Here is a 21,772-nt window from a genome sequence, read left to right as displayed (position 1 = left end):
CTCGGCTTAGTCCAGCCGGGTCCCAGCCTAAAGTCAGCCTCAGCCTCGACTTTTCCAGGAACTGTGGAGAAGGAACCAGGATGGCAATGGCCAAAGGGACAGATGAAGAATGTAGTGAAATCCTAACTCATCCTCTGAGGCAGCTGCTCAGCCGACACCTCTGCGAAGCCACTGGAAGCTCGGGTGGATTTTCGAGAGCTTCCTGTGGACCAGGTGCCGTGCTGAGCCCTCATATGGTCCTCGCAGCAGCCCTGAGGCATGTGCCCATTCTAGAGGAGGAAACCATCGTGGGGAGCCTGACTGACGGGACTGGACTGCCTGGAGGTGGCGCAGCTCCCTCTCCCAGGCCACTCCCTGTTTCCGGGCAGGAAACTTCTTTCTTCCTGTGGGCTGCTGGAGCACGATGCCCTATCCAAGCCAGCTGCCACTTCATTCTGCATTCAGGGCTTAGGGGTTTACAAGAAGGTCTCCCTCTCTGTGTGATGGCTGAGGTGGTCCCATCATTATTTCTTCCCTAAAGCCTGGTTTGGGGGTCTCAGTGTTTCTCCCTAGCCAGGGTGAGGTCAGAGTTCTGCCTGGAAGGGGTGCCCGGTGCCAGGTCCTTCGTCCTCTAAGGCTCTTCTGGAGATGGGTGGGGTGAGCAGGCAGAATGACAGACCCAGGGGTTGTGAGAGTGAAATGGATCTATTTAGAGGGAGAACAGTGACAGAAAGGGGCAGAGGTGACATGTGGGGCCTGGGCCACATTTTCTCCTATGAAAGACAAATCTCAGCTTAAGAGTCCGGTCTCCTGCCATCCCCACGGTGCCTGCAAACGCCAGCCTGGTGAGGCTAGCGCCTGCTAGCGATGGCTTCATTCGTCTTCCTTTTCGTCTTTTTCCGTTGTTTCACCATTTTCTGTTTTTTTCATTTCTCCAGTTTCTCCCAATGCTGTTTTCCCCAATTCTTCTAACTCTCTCCTGCCGGCTTCTGAAAGTCTCCTCTCCGGTCCCTCCCATTCCCTTCTGCTTAATTCTTCTGAGGGTTTCTCATCCAGCTCTAAAGGCCTCCTGTAAATTTCTCTTGATTCCCTTCTGCTCAGTTCTGGTAGTTTCCTGCCTGCTTCTCCTGACCTTAGGCCTAGTTCTCCGGACAGCCTCTTGGCAATGTCTGCTGAATCTCTCCCCATCGCTCCCAGTTCCATTTGCCTAAAGGAGCTGCCTTTTTCTACTTCTCTCCACCTGTTTTCTTCTTGTCCATTCACTGTGATCCTCAAGGCTTCCTTAGACGACTCGTATTCTGTCTCTCTGTCATTCTCAACTGGCTCTCTTTCCCACTGCTTCATCACCTTCTCAGGTTCGTCTCTCCCTCTTCTCGTCGTTTCCTTCTCCCTTGCCATCACTGGTGTGTCATCCAGCTCAGCAGCCTCTTCTGAAAAACAAGAGAAAGGAGAGAAGAAAGGTAAAAGTCTGTTCACCTCTGGGCCGGGGTGAAGCCCAGCCTGGGGGCCTGTGCTTCTGAGAGACGGCGCAGCTTTTCAGAAAGAAAGGAAGGAAATCATCATTTACTGAGCAGCAGCCCTGTTCCAGCCATCGTCTGAGCTGCACAGATCACACTACTCGGCCATCATGAGATTGCACAGTGTCACTGATTCGAGTTTGCAGGCAAGGGACCTGAGATTGATAAAAGAAAAATCACACACAATGGTCACACTGCAAATAAACAAACAGCAGAGCCAGAATGTGAACCCTGGACAGTCTGCCCCAGAGCACATTCTCTTTCCCTATAAGAAACAGCAGAGGTGCTGGGAGAGGACAGAAGAGTTCATTTCTCCAGCATCCTCGTTCTGCATTTCTCTTTGTCCCTGCGAAGCAGATTCATCATTTGTTGGGATGCTCCCTGTAAAAATATGAGCAGACTGCTAGCAGGAAGTTCAGCTGGAGAGCTATTCTACAGCCAAAGGGATCCTTGCTCCTTGCTTTTACCAGCTACAGAGAAAAGGCACCAGTCCTCGCCTCAGTCTCCCCCACATTCTCTTCCTGGAGGCCCCCGGTCTCTAAGATGCCCACAGGGGCTCTCGGTTCACAGCAGGGAAAAGGCTGCTATTTGGCGGTGAAGACACATACAATGCTGCCGCCTGCCGTTCCAGGGGGGAAGTGCCTGGCAGCCGCCACCGGCCACCGGGCCTGCTTGATGAGTCTTCAGGACTTTCACCTTCCTCAGCACAGCGCGCCTGCCGAGGGGAGGGGAGGCTGCTGGGAGCACCCGCTGCTTCCCTCCTGGCTCTCTTCATGTCTATTGCTCCCTGGCTGCTGAGAGCAGCTCCAAGGCCACGTGGGGGCAGAGGCAGATCCCTCTCTGAGGGGACCCAGCCACCACACGGCAGGCGGTGGATAATAAAGAGATGTCATGTGGCTGCTCAGGTGCCCAGAAACCCCACGTCCAGATTCCCGCTGCCATGCTTGGGTCAGGGACGGCTTCAGCCTTGATGGCTGGAGGGGACTCTGTCCTCCCAGGTGCATGGAGCCCTGGCCCTGGCGCCTCTTCGCTGTGACTTGGCTGGAGTGAGGGCAGCACAGTGGGCTGGACAGAAACGGTGTAGAACCACGGTAAAAGCCCGGGTTCTAGAGCCGGCTGCCTGAGACTAAAACCATGCTGCCTCCGTGTCCTCATCCGTAAAATCAAGCCAATAATACTGACTTCATAGAGTTCTTGGAGGGTTCAGAGGATCAGTCCATACAAGGCCCTTGGAAGAGCGCCTGGCGCACAGGAAGCACTGCGTGGAGAGCAGCTTCTCACATGGCCCTGGCCCCTTCCTCTTCCCTCACTCCCTCCACAGCGGAGCCACTCAAAGAGCTGGGGCTGGGGCGTCAAAGGCCTCCTTAGTTCCGGGAGGCCTTGGAAGAGACTGTGATAAGGCCAGCAGGAGCACAGCTGTGACACAGAGCCGCCTTCCCCTTAGCTCATCCTCGTGTCCCCAGGCCCGGCCCCTGCCCTACCCACTGCTGGCCCAAGGGCCATTCCATGCAGCGCGGGCGAGCACGGCCCTAAGTCACACTGCTCTGTGACCTGCGCAGATCACTCAACCCCACTCAGCCTCCACTGCCCCAAAACCAGTCCCCACATCCTAGGGCGTGAGGACCAAGGGATATCCTTCTGTCATGCTTACCCTGTGTCTGGCACGCAGTCCGAGCCCCCAGAGGGTAAGTTACTGTCACTCTGCCTCTGTCGGCTCCTGCTCTTCATGCAGGAAAGGCTGCCCCCTCCCCGTCGCACCTGGAGAACCATCTTTTGGAGCCTGGAGCAGATGATTCTTCCTCTTTGAGCCTTCCCCGTTTCCCCCCGGGCAATCAGAGCCCCCTCGTTCGGCTCCCCCGCTGAGCAGGGTACCCAGCTGCTGACAACTCAAATTGTCTGGCTTTGCCACTGGGCCTGGGGCTCCTCCAGGGCAGGGGCCGGGCCTCTGTCTCCCCTACATCGCATACCTTCCTGGCATGTGACAAATGCTCAACAAATATTTGATGAATTAACAGAAGTACAGGAGGGGGCTCCCAGGCAGGCCGCATGGGTTCCAACCCCAGCCAGAGCAGGCTAGAAGTCTCCCTCTCCTGCCCCAGGGACGGGCTGGGGCTGCTGGGGGCTCTGAAATCAGAAAGCTCGGTGGGCAGTGCCAAGCTCGCGACGGGAGCAGCTGCAGGAAAGCGTGGCTGGAAGTAACCGGAGAGAAAGCAGAGGGAGAATGCTGAAGCTGCCGTCTTTGGGGCTCCAGGAGCTCACCTTTCTCTTTCTTATCTTTGAGCATCTCTCTATAGTTGGTTTTCTTCAGCTCTTCAATGATGCCCTTGTTGGCATCATCCAAGGCCTGCAGGTAGAAGAGGAGTGGTGACCTCTCTTAACCCTATGTAGCACCTACACTTCTCCCTTCCCCATGCAAACCCCAGCCCCAGAAGGCAGACTCTGTACTAACCCCACCACCCTGTTTTCTCCCAGCTCCTCTGGAGGCTCCTGTCCTGAGGTTAACTGATACTTATGGACCTGGAATTACCCACAGTAAGAGATATAGAAACAGGACTGCGGTAACGCAGACTTCACTTCCCTTGGGCTCAGGTGTGTAATGGGAGTTGTGTCTGCGTGCTAATTTCGACATTTTTACCTAAAGCTTCTTTTGCTTCAGCCAATGTAAAGAGATAGTTCAAGGCCCTAAGTAGCAGCAAGGCAGCAAGTCATGGACGGGGCTCAGAAACACACTGCAGGGTGAGGCTGCGGGGGCCGGCCGCCTTCGGAGGGGCTTCCGGGGCTCTGGGGGACCCCTGGGGGCAGGTTCTGCCTTCTTCCTTGCTGTCCCGAAGCTTGCCCAGGGCAGAGCACCAGTAGGCACTCGAGAGACGCCTGCCAAACGACCACGGGGCCTGGAGCAGTGCTGGTCTGCCCCCTGGTACACTTCCTGCCTCGAGACACCAATCTAGGGGGTTAAGTGTCAGGGACCTGGTCCCAGGAGGAGTTGCTTAGGGCCCTGGGCTACTTGCCCAACAGGCACTTCTCTCCACCTCTCAACCTTCCCAAACCCTGCCCAGCCTTCAAGGTGACCTCCAACCTTCCTTGATGGGAAGCACCCAGCCGTGCCTCCCCGCTGGGGCTCTCTCCCTCTGAATCCCCTGGTCCCTATGGCACTGGTCGTGAACATGGGGTTTTTGTTTTAACCTTCCTGCTGACACTAAGCTTCCTGAGGGCCAGGACCACGTCGTCACCTTTGGGCTGGGCAGCCCAGGCCAAGCGGTGGTCAGCAAATATTTACTGAACTGAATTGCCATGCCATCCTCTCCACATATTTGCAGGGCAACCATGTGGAAGAGGATTCAATGGGAGAGACAGGCATGAGGACCGAGGAGCGCAGGCAGGGCTTCCACGAGGCAGACACCGTGAGCTTCCCCTGGACGTCAGACTTAGGGGCAGGGTTCACACTCGGGAGGCTGACCCCCTCGACAGAGGAAGATCCTCAGTGGGGGATGGGGGAAGGCAGGGCAGAACCCGCCACATGGTGGGGTCCCTTGGGAGCGATGTGTGCATCATGACATGCTCTCTGCCTCCTGAAGCTTAGGGTCGAGGCCAGCACCGGTCAACAGAAGTTTCTGCGGTGATAGGAGTCCTCCAGATCTGCACTGGGTGGCACTCATAAGCCACGTGCGGCTATCGACACTTGAAATGTGACTAGTGTGACTGAGAAGCTGAATTTTAAATTTTGTTTACTTTTAATTCATTTTAATCTACATAGCTGCCTGTGGCTGGCAGCCGCCTCACTGAGAAGTGCGAGGGAGCGCAGGCACACTGTATTTCACATTGTCTCCTGGAGGAGGCAGCATTTTTCAAATGACAAATCCTAAAATCAGTTTAGAAGGTCTCAACTCGCATTGAGTAAAAGAAAGGAAGATGAAAAATAAAACAGGATACAATAGGAAATATCAGCTTACTTAGTAAAGGTAAGCATGTTTGTAAAACTTTTGTTTCTATTTTGCGTTTGAAATAAAAACATGTGTATGGGGTTGCTCTATAAACTGACCGCAGTAGCAAGCATTTGAAAGCCACCGCCGTCCACAGGGCAGGTGGGTAATAAAGATGTGTGGAATGGCCAACTGAGAAGGCTGAGGGGCTGAGGGCCCAGCCGCCCTGCTCCCCACAGCCGGGGCCCAGCGGGGTGGGGAGGCTCACGCTGATGATGGCCTGCTGTGCCTCGTTGTTATGGACGAGCTTCGCTCTCTCCAGGGCCTTCTCAAAGTTGTTCACGGCCGACTCGAAGTCTCTCAGCTTCACTGGAGAGCAGGGGGAGGCACGGCACAGGCAGATTGTGACATTAGATGCTGTACAGTACAATGCAGGGGGCTTCAAGGTGCTGGGGGCCCTTGGGAACCCCTGGCCTGCTCAGCCACTCCCAGGGTCAGTCACAAGCCTGTGCAAGCTGGAGTAAGCCCAGGCCTCAGGCAGCATCCCTGAGCTGCCCAGCGCCACCCTTTCCAGCACATTCCTGGGCCATCTCGCCACGAAGGACCAGAACCTGGCAACCTGAGCCTTGGATCTCAGGCCATTCAACCGGGTCAGCAAGGGAAAAGGGTCTGGGGCAGGGACTTGTGCACACATCATGTGTCTCCAGGGCAGGGGGACAACTCCATCTTGCCCCATCTTTAGATTGTTCCAAAAGAGAAAATTCATATTTTTAAAATGTTCAAATTTTTTTCCTTTTTTTTTTTGCTTGAGGAAAAAAGCTTTGGCAGCCCAGGTTTGTGGTTTCAGATCCCAGTCACAGACCTACATCACTCGTCAGCCATGCTGTGGCAGCAACCCACATACAAAATAGAGGAAGACTGGCATAGATCTTAGCTCAGAGCTAATCTTCCTCAGCAAAAAAAGAGACCGATTGGGGCCAGCCCAGTGGTATAATGGTTAAGTTCATATGCTCCACTTCAGTGGCCCAGGGTTCACAGGTTCAGAGCCTGGGCATGGACCTACACATTGTTCATCAAGCCATGCTGTGGTGGCATCACACATACAAAATAGAGGAAGATTGGCACAGATCTTCCTCAAGTGAAAAGAGGAAGACTGGCAACAGATGTTAGCTCAGGCCCAATCTTCCTCACCAAAAGGAAAGAAAAGAAGCAGATTGGCAACAGATATTAGCTCAGGGCTAAACTTCACACATCACTACTTTCTCCTATAACTAAGTACAAGATCCACTCCCCACCAAGCGTTGGGATCCGTGGAGAAAGGAGGGCCTTGTATCTGTAAGCCAAACTGCAAAAGGCTATTATTGGAAAACCAATTCAAATAATTCTGAAAGTACGTGGAATCACAGTAAATGAGGTCAAATATACCTTTTCTTCAAATACACATTTGAAAAGGGGAGTCACGGTATTTACGCAGAGACCACGGTGAACGAACATCAGTGTCATTCTGACACGCAGGTCTATGCAGGAGTCATAACACTTACTCAAGGGAGTAAAACATTAAAGACTGTTCCTCTCGTTTTTAACTGAGTACATAACCCAAAGTTATCTTGAGTCTAGGAGCTGTTTTCCTCTACTTTTCCCTCCTTTCTGCATCCCCAAATCTACACATTTATACCTACATTTTTGTTGAGCCACAAATAGGCTTTTGCAAGGACTGTACTTGTTTCTCATCGCTGTTAGAGACACTGATGGGAAGTTGATGAGAGCGCAGGAGCAGAGAAATTAATACATATCGAGCGCTCACTATATGCCAGTTCCTGTTCTAAGTGCTTAAGCACTCAAGTATTACCTTAGTTCTTCACACCAACCCTCTAGCTAAGTACTATAATTATCTCTGCTTATAGAGGATGAGACAGGCACAGATTGGCACCTGCCCAGGGTCCCTAAGCCAGGATGGCGCAGAGCGCAAGCTCTGCCAGCTAGGCTGTTTGGCCTCGCCAGCCCAGTGGCTCCCAGGCTACCACATTTGATCTTTTCAACCCCAGAGTAGGGAAACTAAGACTGACAGGGAATGGCCTGGTTCTCTAGGGGCCCTCAGGGCCTAAAAAGTCCTCAAGAGAGGCCTAGGACAACACCAACCCTGAGGGTGCAGCCTGTCTCACCTCCAGCTTATCGGGTGCCCTCCCTAGAACAGGAAAGCGGTCCAAGGAAGGCCTCAGGGATCAGGGCTCCCCCCAGCTTAGTTTTCAGTGGTTTTCTCCACGCTCTTAGGAAAGAAGCTACAATTTGTAATGGGGCCCACGAGGCCGAGGCCCTGCAGATCCGGCCCCTCTTCAACCTCCGCCCTCCAGACCTCCCTGGCCCCAGGAGCCCAGCCGACCCTGGTCTCCTTCAGGTTCTTAAATAAGCCGAACTCCTGCCCGGCCTCCTAAACGCTGTTCCTTTGGCTGCAAGGCTCCGTCCTCAGAGCTTGGAACAGCTGGCCCCTTCTCATCCCTAAAGTTTCTGCTTAAAAGTTACTTCCTCAGACGTGAGGGCAGGAAATATTTATCAGTTTTGCTCTCTAATTACAACCAACTTGGTGCCTAGAAGGTCCCAAGTAAGTATTTGTAGTGCAAATGAATGAATGAAGGATTATGCCCGATTATAGCGCCTGTCACACTTCCTCCTCTCTGGGGTCCGCTGTGCACCCAGGGCGGGGGCAGCTCAGTGCGGGGTTTAAGAGCCGGAGTGCAGGAGTCGGGCAAAGTGGGTTCTAGTCCCAGCTCCATCATTTACCAGCCTTCTTTTTCAACTTTGTATTATTTAACTTTGTATTATGAAATATTTAAAATATACACAAAAGAAGAAGGAATAACATAATGAACTCTCATCACCCAGTTTCAATAATTATCAAAATATCACCAACCTTGCTTCATCTCTTCCTCCTTGTCCCTGGCCCCCTGCTGTTTTTTACAACTTTATTAAGATGTAATTTACATATTATAAAATGCACCCATTTGTAAGTATACAGTTCAGCGATTTTTAGTAAATTTATAGAGTTGTGATCACCACAACCCAGTTTTAGAACATTTTAGAACATTTCCATCACTCTAAAAAGTCCTCTCATATGCCCTGGGGCAATCTGCTGAACCACTTGGTGCCTCAGTTTCCCCATCGACACAAGAGGACCACAGTGCCTACCTCACTGGCTTGTGCAGCGATGAAATGCAAGGGCACATGTGTAAAGAGTACCATGGCAAGAGGAAGTGGGGCCGCTTGATGATCACACAATGCTGGTCTGTCTGCAGCTGAGCTCCTCAGGGCAGGGGTGCCCAAGCCCTAACTGGCTCAGCTTAAAGTAGGAACTTGCCTCGTGCGGCTCAAAATGGAGGGGTTTATCCCCACTCTCAGACTCAGAGCTAATCTGAGCAGGGACACACTGGGATGGTAAGTCCGGCCCACAGGAGGGCCAGCCCCAGTGTGGCAGCTGGGCCCGAGGGTTGGGGAAGGCAAGGTGATCCTCTCTGAGCTCATACCTTGTGCCTGCGCCACCAGAACACTGGCATTCAGCTGCCACTCGATGTCCCCTTCTTCCTCGGCACACTGCTGGGACTTCTCGCCGTAATTCTGGGCCTGCCAGGGCTGGTCCAGCTCCAAGTAGCAGCGGCCAATCTCGTGGAAGAGCCAGGTCTTCTCGAGGGTGGTTTTTGCCAGAGGGATCTTCTCCTCCCACCTGGGGACGCGATGAACCAGGGTCAGCTTCATCACCTCAAACCCTGCACTTGGCCACAGGAGACCAAGGCTTCCTACTGGGTGGTTGAACAAAAATTGTTTTCTAAGGGCCAGCTCGGTGGCATAGAGGTTAAGTTTGCGCACTCCACTTCAGTGGCCCAGGGTTCGCAGTTCGCATCCCAGGTGCAGACCTACACACCTACACTCATCAAGCCATGCTGTGGCAGCATCCCACATACAAAAACAGAGGAAGGTTGGCACAGATGTTAGCTCAGGGCCAATCTTCCTCATCAAAAAAAAAGGTTCTTCAACTACCAGTTCTTTTAGATACAGGGGTGGAGCTAATAAGCATTAATATATTTTAAAATTACCAAAGCTGGGGGGCCAGCCCCATGGCCGAGTGGTTGAGTTCGCACACTCTGCTTCAGCGGCCCGGGGTTTTGTCAATTCGAATCCTGGGCGCAGACATGGTACCACTCATCAAGCCATGCTGAGGTGGCATCCCACATGCCACAACTAGAAGGACCCACAACTAAAAAATACACAACTATGTACCAGGGGGCTTTGGGGAGAAAAAGGAAAAATAAAATCTTTAAAAAAAAGAACTACCAAAGCTATTTTGGTACATCTGTTGGATCAAATTTGATACAACAGTTGAAAATAATGTTGACAAAATAGCATTTGAAATAACATAAAAACAATGCTTAAAAACACTATTAAGTACATATAAGAGAAAATCAACAAAAAAGACTGGAACAAAAGAACAAAATATCAATATAAGAAAGAGTAGGATGGGTGATGCAACTGAATAATTTTTCTTCTACTTTTCTGTATTTTCCAAATTAATATTTTAACAATAAGCACACACTTACTATAAAATGTTTTACTATAAAAAGATACTAAGGGTGGGTGAACTCTCATACTCCTCTGTCTTTTAGACACCAGGGGCCATTCTGGAAACCAAACTGCCCGTAGCAGAAGGCCACTGGTGAGCAAGTCTATTTCAATCGAGCGATGGGGGCCTGAAGGATGAGTCCCCTCTGCGCTAAGCGAGTGGCCCAAGGAGCCGGCTCTCCCAGTGCAGGCCGGTCTCGAGGTCAGGCCCTCGCCCCAGTCTCCCTGGGGCTGAGTCACTCCACTGGAGCAATCACCAGCCCCAGAGCTAGACACCAAGAGCCCAGTAGCTGAGCCATCTGGCGAGCTCAGACTCTGTTCCCAGTGACCCTGCGTGACCTTACAGAGTCACAGAACAGCCTTAGGAGAGGTCCCAGGGTCAATCGGTCTACTAGTTCCTGAACTTGCCCAAAGGTAAGGATTACCTGGGGCGCTTGTTAAAAACAGATTCCTGAGCTCCAACTCAAAGCTGTAGAATCAGAATTCCCAGGGGAGAGTAATTCACAGCCCTTCTGGGTGATTCTTATCAATGGGAAATTTTGAGAAAATGCTGATACTATTCTGTTAACTAATTTAACTAATGAGCCCCAGAGTTTACAAACTGGCTTGCTCATGGTCGCCTAGCAGAGCCAGGAGCCAAACTCAGGTCTTCTGGTGCCTCTTTGCCTGGCATCCTGGCCCCAGGCAGGGAGTCCGGTGTGAGGGTGGGACATGCTGGCCCCAGTGTGGGAGAGGGGCAGTCCTTGGTCACTCACGTGTCAATGGCTTGCTGGAATTTCCCAACTCTGGCAAAAACCCTGCCAATGTTGTCGAGGGCTCTCGACTTGGCATCAGGAAGGTCACTGTGGGGAAGAAGCAAGAAGAGTGTTCACTAGACACCGGCTTTTGTAGGCACTGTGCAGAAGGAAAAGAAGCCAGAGCAAAGGGCCTGGCCTCAGGGACTCAGGGTCCAGTGGAGGGACAGTGCCCAGGCCGGCAAGGCTGTGGCACTCAGGCTGTCTCATGCCCTGTGTTTTTATCGGGACCTTTCTGGAGGGCAATCAGTCACCAGCTCACAAAGATGTCCCCTTGATCCAGCAATTCCTCTTCTAGGAACTTACTCAAGAAGATAATGTGACAAGAACACTCATTAAAGCATGGTTTGTAACAATAAACACTGGAAACAATCTACACCTCATCAGTGCCCTGGCACGGCAATTTTTGTGTATGAGAAAAAGTCTGATACGCTAAGTTTAAAAGTCAGATTACAGGTGCATATACTATGTGTATTGTCCTATTTGTGTTAAAATAAATATGCACGATGCTGTGCTCCTGGCTTTGACAATGGAGGAAGGGGCCACGAGCTAAGGAGCATGACAAATGCAGCCCTTAGAAGCTGAAAAGGGCAGGAAGAGAGCTCCCTTCGAGCCTCGGGAGGGGGCGCAGGCCCCCAACACCTTGACTGTGGCCCCAGGGAGACGCTGCGGACTTCCCTCCTCCAGACCGTGAGAGAATAAAGGTATGTTGTTTTAGGCCACCAAAAACTCAGTAAATAAACTAAAAGTGGGCATTTTTAAAAGAAGCAGAGAGAATTAACTATTATCGATGATTACCCAAGGGAAATGACAGTATGAGGGAAACTTGTATTTTATCCATATTATTTAAATTGTTTGCAGTATTCACGTGTCATCAGAAAAAAGATTAAGATATTTCCATAAAGAAAAAGATAATTGCTCCTCCTATGTCGGTTCTTTACCATTACCATATGAACATTCTGATCTCTCTGGTAAAAAATACCTTCTTCCCAGCAAATAAATCAAGAAAACCCTCCCCCCCATCCCAGACCTCCGCCACCAGCATCTCCTCTCACTCCCTCCTCCCAGGCAAGCGTCTCCCGCCTCCTGGACCCCCAGCCCCGGGAGCCCAGCAGGGCTCCACTTCTTCCGCGAAGCTCTCCTCCTCTCATTCCTGTCCCCCCGCCCCCGCCGCGGCCACGCCCACAGGGGTGGAGTGACATAACCCCCTCTGCTGCTGAAGACCTTCCCATGAAGCCACTTAAAGAATGGGACTCTTTCCGAGACACATTCTTTAAAAAAACACAGAAACAAGTTACTTTTGTTTTAGAAATCCTGTAAGTTCTGCTCTCAGCACCACACAGTTCTGAATCGAGCAGGACACTGCAGTACTCGTGTGGAAGCAAACCTCGTCGGCCCCCAGGACCTTCAGGCGGAGCTCCTTCCTCCTCCCCATGGCACCCGGTCCTCCCGCTCCCACAGGTCCTGGCCCCGGCCCTGCCGCGCTACCTGCAGTTCCCCAAATCCTCCGTCCCTGCCCCGTCCCTCTGCCTAGGGTGCCCTTCCCCCACCCCGCACCCGCCCATCCTCTCCGAGGCCGCCTCAGCCCCCGGCAATGCTCGCCCTGCCTCTCTCCTTGGACCGTCGGCCATCCCTTGCTCCTGCTCCCAGCCCCTCTGGGGTTGGCCTCCCCTTCTAGAGCGGCTGCTCTGCTGTGGTGTGATGAATGAAGGAGTAAGTTGTAATAAGTTAATTCATTCATAACAAAATAGGTAACAACAATAAGAAGGAACAACCATAATAGTAATGAGAAAGCACATAGTCAGATTATCCACAGAGAATTCCAAGAAATGAAGGCTGGGGTCACGGAAGAAGCTGCTTAAACCAGTTGGGATTTGAGCTGCTCCTTGAAGATGGCAGGCTGGCGGGGCAGCCAGGGAGGGGTGGGGCTGGTTAGAAGGAGGAAGCACAGCACCAGGGAGCACACCCAACTCACAAGGAACTAACTGAGGGCACATCTCTGCTTCCTTATGCAGCCACTTCGCACACATTGATCACACGCCCATTATGTGGCAGGTGCTGGCAAGAAAAAGGGAATAGAAAATAGTTCCTTCCCAAGTGTGAAGTCTGAAGGCAGACAGGGCAGGGGTGGCGCGCGAGGGAGCAGAGGCGGCAGGGAGACACTTAGTACTTCAATTTTGAATGATGGGAAGGAGGGGGGTTCATGAAAAAAGTGCTAGTGAAAGAGAAAGCAGTCCCTTTAGGGACTAACAGGAGCCACAGGGTGCTGGCCGGGGCACAGGATGCTTAGGGGCCCGGGGAGAGCCAGGTCAACAGGGGCCTGGAGAAGTCAGGTCAGGAAGGGTGCTGGAACTTTATCCCGACCACCGGATTTGTTTTGCACAGAAGGACCAGCTGGGCTATGGGAAACCCAGGTCAGAGGAAATAGGCAAGAAGTGAGGAAGGCCCGGCCTGAGCTGTGGGAGGGAAACAGAGAAGGGAAGTCACTCAGGAGACAGGAAGGAGGAGGCATAGACAGGACACGGGTGCGCCGGCCTGCGCACTGAGGGGTGGCAGGTGTCTGGGAAGCTGCCCAGGCTTCTTCTTGGGGATGGGTGGCCAACAATGCCATCCTCATGGAGAGGGAACGCTGGAGCAAGAGGCTTGGGAGGAAGATAAGGGATTCCACTCTGGACATGTTAAATTTGGGGTTCCTGTGGGACATCCAAGTAGAAATGCCTTGGAATCAGGTGGATACGCAGGAGTGGTACGAAGTAAGGATTTTCACATTTTTAAGGCCTGGGCCATGGCTGGATTCAAAGTACTGGAGACACATATTTTATTTAATCCTCTTAATCTCTGTGAGTCAGTAACAGTGTGCCTTTGTCAGAGGTAAGGAGACTGAGAAGGTGAGCAACTCAATCAAATCCACACAGCTTCCGAGGACAGAGCCAGGAACCCAAGACAGCTCTGTCTCCACAGCTGGCGGTGGCTTATTTGTTTCTCCTGCTGTGTGGCCAGCATGTGACATTCCTGCTCAGCACGGGGCAGGCGGGTGAGAAATGAACCGGGAATGGATGGCATGTGGGCTCGGATGAGTGAGGAGAAGAGGGCAGGAGGCAAGAGTGTTCGCGAAATACAGTTTGACCCAAATGAAGGACTGACAGCCTTCAGGAGACGCACGCAGAAGGGGGTTGTGAGGACCTTGAGTGCCAAGCAAAGGCATTTGGTTTTAACATGCAGGCAATGAGGGGCCAAGCCCTGTTTGTCAGTATGGGAAGGAGAGGGGGTGGATGAAAAGCAGCGTGTCTCCGGAGGTGAGGAGGGAGCAGGTGGAGGCAGGGAGAGCTGGGGGCCAACCTGTGAGTGGAAACGGGATGATAGGAGACGAGAGGCTCAGAACTGTGGGGTGAATGGAAACTGGGCAGAAGAAAGTCACAAATGACTCCCAAGGTTAGAACCAGGGTTCCCAGAAAGCGATGGTACCTCTGAGAGGGGGCCCTCAAGTCTCGGGAAGAGCTGGTTCCTGCGAGAGTTGAAATGACTGTTACTGTGGATACCTGACACTATCCTGAGGTCTTTCCAGGTACCTGCACATGCCATGCTCCCTTTGCCCTATCAGCTCAGGGCTATTGTTATGCCCATTTGACAGAGGACACACTGAGGCTGAGAGGCTAAGGGCCTTGCCTGAGGTCCCACAGCTAGGAGGAACAATTCCGAAGCCCAGGGAGGCCCGACTCCAGAGCCCATGCTCTTGGTCAGCACCGTGGTTTCCAAGGCCCTGCATGACCCGACCCCTACCCACGTGGTCCAGCCTCCTCTTGGCCACTCTTCCTCTGGCAATACTCTGTGCTCTCCAGCCTTAAGCTCCCTCCTGCCTGCCTCAGGGCCTTCCCACAGGCCAAGTGTGTTCCCCAACACCCAGTCAAGTCTGCCTGGAATATACTTCTCATAGCACTGGGCTCTGTACTTTTTCTTCTTGACACTTACCACAATTGCGGTTTATTAGCTATGTCACTTTTTATTTGACATCTGCAGGAAAATGACCCTGGCGTCTGGTCACTATTGTGTTCCCAATGCTAGCCGCATCTGGCATGTCTGGGGTTGATGACTGCTTGTTGAGATGATGTAAGAATAAAAATATCCCTAAGAGCCCAACCATTGGCAGCTTTTGGGAGTTTGAGGCCACTGCCTTCCTCTTTGTGGCAAAAAACGCTGACTGTCTGGGTCTTCCCCTTACCCTCGGTCCTGGGCAGGTGGCTCCTCTGTCTGGGGGAATCCACCTCAGGCATGCAGGGCAGAAAATGGGAGCTCAGCCACCAGCAGCCCTGGCAAACGGCCGAGACAGACCCCAGCCCCCCCACAGGCCCACGGCCTCAGCCTCTTGGCCTTCCACAGGCACTCACTATTCCTTGGCGATCTCCAGGTCCTTTCTGTGGCTCTGCAGGGCTGCTACCATCTGCCCAAGCTCAATCTGGGCATTCCCGATGCAGCTGTACAGGTTTCCAACCAGTTCATCCTTGTTGGGCACCTCCTCTTTGTTCCATTCCAGCACCTTCTTCAGCACTTTCTCAGCCTTCTGAAGGCTCCCTTCAGCACTGCCACTGGTCAGCACTGGGAAGGGAAAGAGGGGCTGTGGCGGTAGGAGCAGCGTCCTCATGGCTGACGGGAGAAGCCACCCCCCAGACACCATCCACAGGCCAGTGAATCCAGGGGCTCAGCTACTGGGCTGCTCCCTCTCCACCTGGCAAAGGTCCCACCCTTCTGAGAACAACACCTACACATGTCGATGTCCTCGAGGCTCTTGAGGATGTAACGGGCTGTCTGAGATGGACGGCGTTTGCGGTCCCGCAGCCATTTCTCCTGCATCAGCTTCCGGTCCCGCTCCCTGGCATAGATGGGCTTCTGCTGTCTCCAGAAGTCACTGCGGGTATCCAGGTAGTTAATGCCCATCATGACGAGGTCCTCCACGGTCAGGCCATGCTTGATGGTGCCTTTGATCAGGTCTGTAGGGAAGGGGGTGAGGAGGAACCAACTAGAACACACGTCTAAGGGAGTCACCTCCTCTTGGCTTGGGGTCCCTGCTGCGGGGGCCCCTATGGGGATCTCTGCCTGGAGTTGCAGAAACAGTGAGGAAAGTGAGAGCATGTGGGTGGCAGGGTGAGTCTCTCTGGGACTAAATGAGGCCAGATCCCCTTTCAGGCACTCCCACGGTGCAAGAGCTTAGTGCACAGGCCCCTTATGGCAAGATATGAGGAGCTGGCAAAAGGGGCGGCTGGAGGAGAGCCCCCAGGCCTCGGGGCTCCCCCATTTCAAGTTCTGTCCTCAGAGAAGACTGAGTCTAGATGCCCAACCTGGCCCAGGTTGCCACCGCCAAGTGATTCCCCAGGTGCCAAGTGGGCTAGTGCACGCTGGGAGGTGGAGTGGCATGACCAAGTCCTGCCCATCGCCCTGACCAGAGGTTAGAGCTGGTAGCAAAGCTGCAAGGCCACCCCTCCCCTCCACAGTTTTTCAGTGTTTATTCAGGCCTGTTACAGAGGAGATGTGCCAGCAGTAAAGCTACCTGTGACCCCGACCTGCAGGGGATCCTGCAGACGCCCTTGGGAAGTCAGTCCTGGAGAAAAGGCATTGGATTCAAGGGTGATCCCTGCTCAGGCTTATCAGCTAAGGGGAATCCTCCCACCCCCGATATTTATGGGAGACATTCGTTTCAAGGTTTTGTCCTATTCCCTGTCGCTGCTGGCACAGTGGGGTAGAAAGAACATTGGACTGGAGGTTAGGAGGCCTGGGCTCTGGTGTCAACTCCACCACTAAATTGCTGTCACCTTGGACAAGTTACTCCCCATTCAGGGTCTCTCTTTCCTTTTCTATAAACAAAGGACTGGACCAGACGAGGTTCCGGGACACTCTAGTACTCGTATCCTAAGAGTCCCCTTCTAGCTCCTCCCAGCAGGATTCCTTTGCCCTCTGTACAGACTGAAGGCCCAGGGGACACCCCTCAGGGACCGCATGGGGTGGTAGAGGAGCCCAGAGCTCCAGCGTTCCCTTGCAGGGCACCACAGTGCTCAAGAGCACTGGTTCTGAGATTGGATGTCCTGGATTCCAGTCTGAGAGCCATGTCACTGCTTGCCTACATGTGACCTTAGGTGAGTTACTTAACCATTCTGTGCCTCAGTTCCCTCCTCTGTAAAATGAGAATGCTAGTGAAATCTGGCCATGGGAACATGTTGGCAAGTATCATATGATAGGCTCTGCCCCTGGCTCATGCGTTAAGCATTCACCCCAGATTTCCTTTGCCACAGGTTCCCTGTTTCAAAGAAAGTGTCCAAAACCTTCGTCCAGTAGGAGCTTCTCCAGGTACTCCTTGTCTACATAGAGCTCGCCCAGGAGCTGGCGGACAATCTTCTCACTCTTGAGTGAGCCCTTCCGCTTGGACTCTCTCTTGGGGTGATGTAGGAGGTGTCTCGAGGGATGAGGCTTCTGCTGGGCTTTCATACTCTAGGCAGACAGAGCAAGAACCAACAGAGCCTCAACAAGAGGCACGGATTACCCAGTCACAGCCCCAGGGTCTACAATCCCAGGCTCCTCCTCCAGGACCTCTCTGCGGCCGAGGACCATGGTGTCTGGTGCAGGAACAGCTGGACTCCCAAGACCCCTCTTGAGCTGGGGAAGAATCCCATGGCTGTCCGTGATGGGCAGGAGCTAATGGCTCCCAGGCAAGAGGCCGCTCTGACCTGTGCCCTGCAGCCACATGTGGCCTCTTCCCTCAGGGGGATATGGCGTCAGAACCAGGGCCCTTACCTCAGCTTGCTTGGTTAGGAAGCAAAGGTCCCCTTTGTTCTCTAGCTTAATTGAAGAAGGACCTGTAAGGACAGAAGCTGGGGCTCAGGTCGGCAGGGGCCTCTGGGCACAACCTATCACATATTTTTATGTGGAAATGGCTGCATGTGGAGGTTGTGTCAGAACTGGCTCTGAGTCAGCCAAGAGGGCAAATGGTACAGGGTATTTCACAGAACACTCTTCTAGGAGCTAGGCAGCCCCCACTAGCCCAAGGCCATGGCAGCCAGATTTCCAAACAAACGAAGGCCCTGGGCACCAGGTGAGCTCTCCATTCTATGCTATTTCCACACTCTGCTGCCCAGTGGCAAGCCTTGCTTTCTTCCCTCCGCCTCCTGCCACTAAGCTGATGGGAAGGGCGAGCCCATGGTGCATACATGGTAACGGAGGAAACCAGGGACTAGGGAAGGCTGGACTCAGGACCCCATTCTACCCTATGACACCAGGCCAGAGACTGGCCTGTGAAACAGCCATTCTCAGGCGGCTTTGAGGAGAAGCAGATGCTGTGGTGCTCAGTACAGTGCTTGAGGTACTGGTTCTCCCAGTAGACAGCTCCTAACCCTCAAGAAAATCAAGAGCAGCCAAATGCAAGCATGGGACCCCTTTTAGGCCTGGTGAGGGTTGCCCACCCAATGCACCTCAGGCCTTCCTTCAAATCTAAGGATTCCAAGAGCCTTCCTGGATAAGGGCATAGGCCCCATAGTCACTCACTTCCCACTGAGTTGTTGATGGCTTCCTGGGCTTTCTGAATTCCAACTTTGAATTCCCGATCAGGCCGCAGCTTATAACCTCGATGAAAGAAGACCAAGGCAAACTCAAAGTCTCCCATAGTGTACAGGGTCTCGGCCTTTTGTAAAATCCCCTGGAATGAGAGAGAGTCAAATCGAAGTGGACAGATGAGGCCTTACAGGACTTAGGTGTTGTGGAACAGAAGTGTCCTTGGTTGACGGTCAAGGTTGGGATACAGGGGCAGGGTGCTAGGCAACTGATCTATAAAAGCAAATGACACCAAACTCTACCTAGTCTGGCTGGTTCTCCAACCACTTTCTACCTGAGGCTGCTACAGGCAATGGCAGTGATGAAAGCAAGATTGAGCCCTCCCACCCATAGTCACCTTGCAGAAAGTCGGGTCACCCTGGAGTGAAGCCTCAGCATCCTTCAGGGACTTCTCCAACTCTCCCATCTTCAGGAAGCACTTTGAACGGGCCACCAGGCAATTCTTATCTCCATTCTGAAGGTGAAGAGCCTGAGAGAGGAAGCAGTCAGGTTGACAGGCCCCAAGCAGGGCAGGGTAGAAGCTGGACTGGAAACAGCAGCCCAAACTCTCCTGCCAGAATTTCAAGGGGCCTCAAGCCAGCAAACAGGTCTTCAGATCTTATCAGACCAAAAGCAGCACAACACTGATCTCTGCTCAGTCAACTTGATTATCCATATGCAGCTCTTCTTGAACAAAGTCAAATCACAAGCTACTGTGGAAGCCACTGGCTGAAATGTAAGAATATCACTGGGGCTAGACTGAATTTCCCCCCATGTCTGGGGTTCCTCCAGTCCACTCAGGCAATGGAATCTTAGGATGTTTGGTACACACCAAATTCAGCCACAAACCTGAAAGGGCTGCACAACACGCTCAAAATACAGTTCAAAGGCTAAGCATTCGGAAGGCTGACAAAACGGATTTTAGGAAAACCTACAACTTGAGTTACCCATTCCACTAGCCTTCTCTTTTCACAGAGCTTACTAAGCATGCATCACTATTTCAGGGCATTCAGATGAAAATGCCAGGAGAACGGAAACTGTGATTTTGGCCCTAAAGTGGGAGCAGAAAGCTTCTGCTACTCCCATCCTGTCTTCTTGTGTTTGAGATCATGACTGTAGCCTGTGGGGTACTGCCTGCCTGAGGCATCAGACTGCAGCCCCTTTCTAAGACCTTTCTACCCTTCCCGGAAGAGGAAGTCGGTACTGTCTTTTGTGAAAAAAGGCCATTTCTCACCCAAAGCTATCTTCCGTCAGGGTGTTCTTTTCTCTCTGCCTGAGCTTCTGTAGGATGGAATATGATCCAGAAAGAGGAGAATGGGTGGGGACAGGGCTCCTGAACCCAACTGTTGGCCCATCTGGTTGATCATTTTGGTTTTAGGGTGCGGTTGGTGATCAAAAGGGACGAAAGACTCTAGGCAGCAGTTGAGAAGTTTGACTTTAGAGGGAGCCTTGGCACTGGCTAGAGGGCTAGCCTACCACTCCATCTGAAATAAGAAGTGGGCTATTTGTTGTAAAAGAAATTGTCATAAGAACATCTAATAGCTTACTTGTGAGGGAGTATGGCATGGTGGTGAGCACCTCAGCACTGGAGTCTGAGAGCCTGGGTTTGAATCCTTCCTCTGCCACTTGGTAGTCCAGTGATCTCAGGCATGTTACTCAACTCCTATGTGTTTTCTCATCTATAAAATGGAGTAATAACAGCACCTCTCTCATAGGCTTGTACTGAGCTTAGCAGTGTGATATCGTAAAAGAGCACTCAATCCCCTTAGGGTGGGGTGGAGCAATTTATACTAAGGTTGTATTATAATGTTATTTACTGATCTTCTGTGAGCAATCACGTGCCAGAGATTTCACCACTTTTACGCGCAGCCTCCTAGCCAATCTCTTGGCCAATGATGGGAAATTGAGGCTGCTCTGTGGAAGGTGGCCAGTCAATCACAAAACTTTTAAGTAAAAAAGCAGAAGAGGTCACTGTTAATGCAGAGAATGGTTATTAACAATCAGGTCGCAAGCGGGAATTGGTGATGAAGCAGGGAATTCACAGAGCGTCAATCAGGAACAAGTGAATAAGAAAAACAAGAGGTCCTCCGGGCATCATCAGGACCTCAGTGTTATCAGGAATCGAAAGCGGGCATGGGTGAGTGAGAGGTTCAGAGAGCGACTCACGTTGCTGAAACTATGGGCGGCTTTAGAGAACTCCCCGCAGAGATAGAGCCGCTCGCCCTCCGCCATGTAAGAAGGAAAGGTGCTTCGCAAGCCGTCAGTTTCTTGGTCCGACATGGATTCGGAGATGCTGAAGTGGAAAAAAGGAGGAAAAGAAGCCGAAGAACCACCGTCTGGCTTGTGGAAGCCCCGTCTCTTAGCAACCGGGAGACGGAGCGTTACTTCCGGCCCCGCCCCTCACGCCTGCGAGCCGCCAGCCTGCGCATGCGCCGGAGCAGCCGCCCCCTAGGCCGGGGAGTGACGAGCGCGTGGCGGGCGCGGGGCGCTGTAGTGTTGGCTGTTGCACGCCCCATCGGTTCTCTGTGGGACTGCCTCGTGTCCAGAATTTACAGCCAGGAAAACAGGAAGAGGATTAAGGGCAGAATTCCAAATAGCGATAAGGCATGTCTACCTAAAGAAATCTAGGAGGCAATAATAGAACCAGAAGTGTTTGGGATCAAAGAATTGCAATTCAGGGCCCACAGATCCTTCAGGTAGCAACCTGAACAGTGTCCCGCTAAGGAGTGAAAATCAGCCTTTTTTAAAAGAGGGGAGGCTTGCTTAAGTCCTTACAAAGAATTTTAATTGGGCCCGGAGGCAGAAAGGTAATCGTGGCTAATTATGATTGATTGCTAAGACTATGGCTAGGCAAAAAGGTATCACTGTAACAAGCTGCAGACTTTCTTGCAGCATACTTGGACTATTTGCGTTTGGCCTAGTTCAGAGGTTCATGGTTCACTCTGTGAGGATATGCATAAGGCTCATTTCCTTAATGGCCTCCCAGCTCCGTTTTAAAACCCATTGACATGAATGACTCCATTTTGTTTCACACTTCACAGGCATAGTGCAAGGAGCTGTGTACCGAATATCGCCATCAGGGGGAGAGAGCACTAGGCTTGGAGTCAGAGTACTTGGGCTGTCTTCACTTCCTGACTGCGTGACCCCTGCACCGCTCACATAAAGGCTCTGAGCCTTAAATTTCCTGCCTGAGAAGTGAACGTGAAGATAATAAAACCTTCAAGGTGTGGGGATTTGCATGAGACTACTTGGAAAATAATGTTGGGTTCAACCTTCAATTTAACACATTTATTCAGCACTTAGTAGTGGCGGGCCTTGAACAAGGTTTTCCCTGACATCCTTCCACGTTCCCTCACTCTCCTCACCAAAAAGGTGAGCTAGG

The 21,772-nt window shown here is 52.3% G+C and overlaps 1 protein-coding gene across 6 annotated transcripts; it reads right to left on the bottom strand.

Moving 5' to 3' along the window:
• Positions 1 to 668: 668 nt before the first annotated feature.
• Positions 669 to 20,759, bottom strand: ODAD4 (outer dynein arm docking complex subunit 4). 6 transcript variants are annotated; one of them, XM_046677703.1, is made up of 13 exons: positions 20,557 to 20,678; positions 19,938 to 20,069; positions 18,749 to 18,880; positions 18,346 to 18,496; positions 17,599 to 17,660; positions 17,130 to 17,295; positions 15,579 to 15,803; positions 15,204 to 15,411; positions 10,780 to 10,866; positions 8,935 to 9,131; positions 5,685 to 5,785; positions 3,756 to 3,840; positions 669 to 1,409 (listed from the first exon to the last, which is right to left on the bottom strand). In XM_046677703.1, exons 3-13 carry the CDS (start codon positions 18,815 to 18,817, stop codon positions 853 to 855), a joined length of 1,908 nt encoding a protein of 635 aa, XP_046533659.1. In that variant the 5' UTR covers positions 18,818 to 18,880; positions 19,938 to 20,069; positions 20,557 to 20,678; the 3' UTR covers positions 669 to 852. The 6 variants fall into 6 exon arrangements, with proteins under 6 accessions (XP_046533659.1, XP_046533656.1, XP_046533661.1 ...); XM_046677700.1 differs by lacking the exon at positions 19,938 to 20,069 and having other exon boundaries at positions 20,557 to 20,759; XM_046677705.1 differs by lacking the exon at positions 17,599 to 17,660.
• Between the last annotated feature and the right edge of the window lie 1,013 nt (positions 20,760 to 21,772).

Source organism: Equus quagga, chromosome 11 (genome assembly GCF_021613505.1).
Source record: "Equus quagga isolate Etosha38 chromosome 11, UCLA_HA_Equagga_1.0, whole genome shotgun sequence".
In the NCBI taxonomy this organism is placed as follows: domain Eukaryota; kingdom Metazoa; phylum Chordata; class Mammalia; order Perissodactyla; family Equidae; genus Equus; species Equus quagga.
Note: the sequence above shows the minus strand (reverse complement) of the source record. Positions and strands in the feature narration are given on the sequence as shown.

Bases quoted from the DNA above. Each gene is read 5' to 3' on its own strand.
- ODAD4 (XM_046677700.1), bottom strand. From the start codon at position 20,670: ATGTCGGACCAAGAAACTGACGGCTTGCGAAGCACCTTTCCTTCTTAC. The intron at 9,132-10,779 runs GTGAGTGACCAA...TCGCGTCCCCAG, and splicing joins TTCCAGCAAGCCATTGACAC to GTGGGAGGAGAAGATCCCTC. The intron at 3,841-5,684 runs GTGAGCCTCCCC...TTCTACCTGCAG, and splicing joins CACAGCAGGCCATCATCAGC to GCCTTGGATGATGCCAACAA.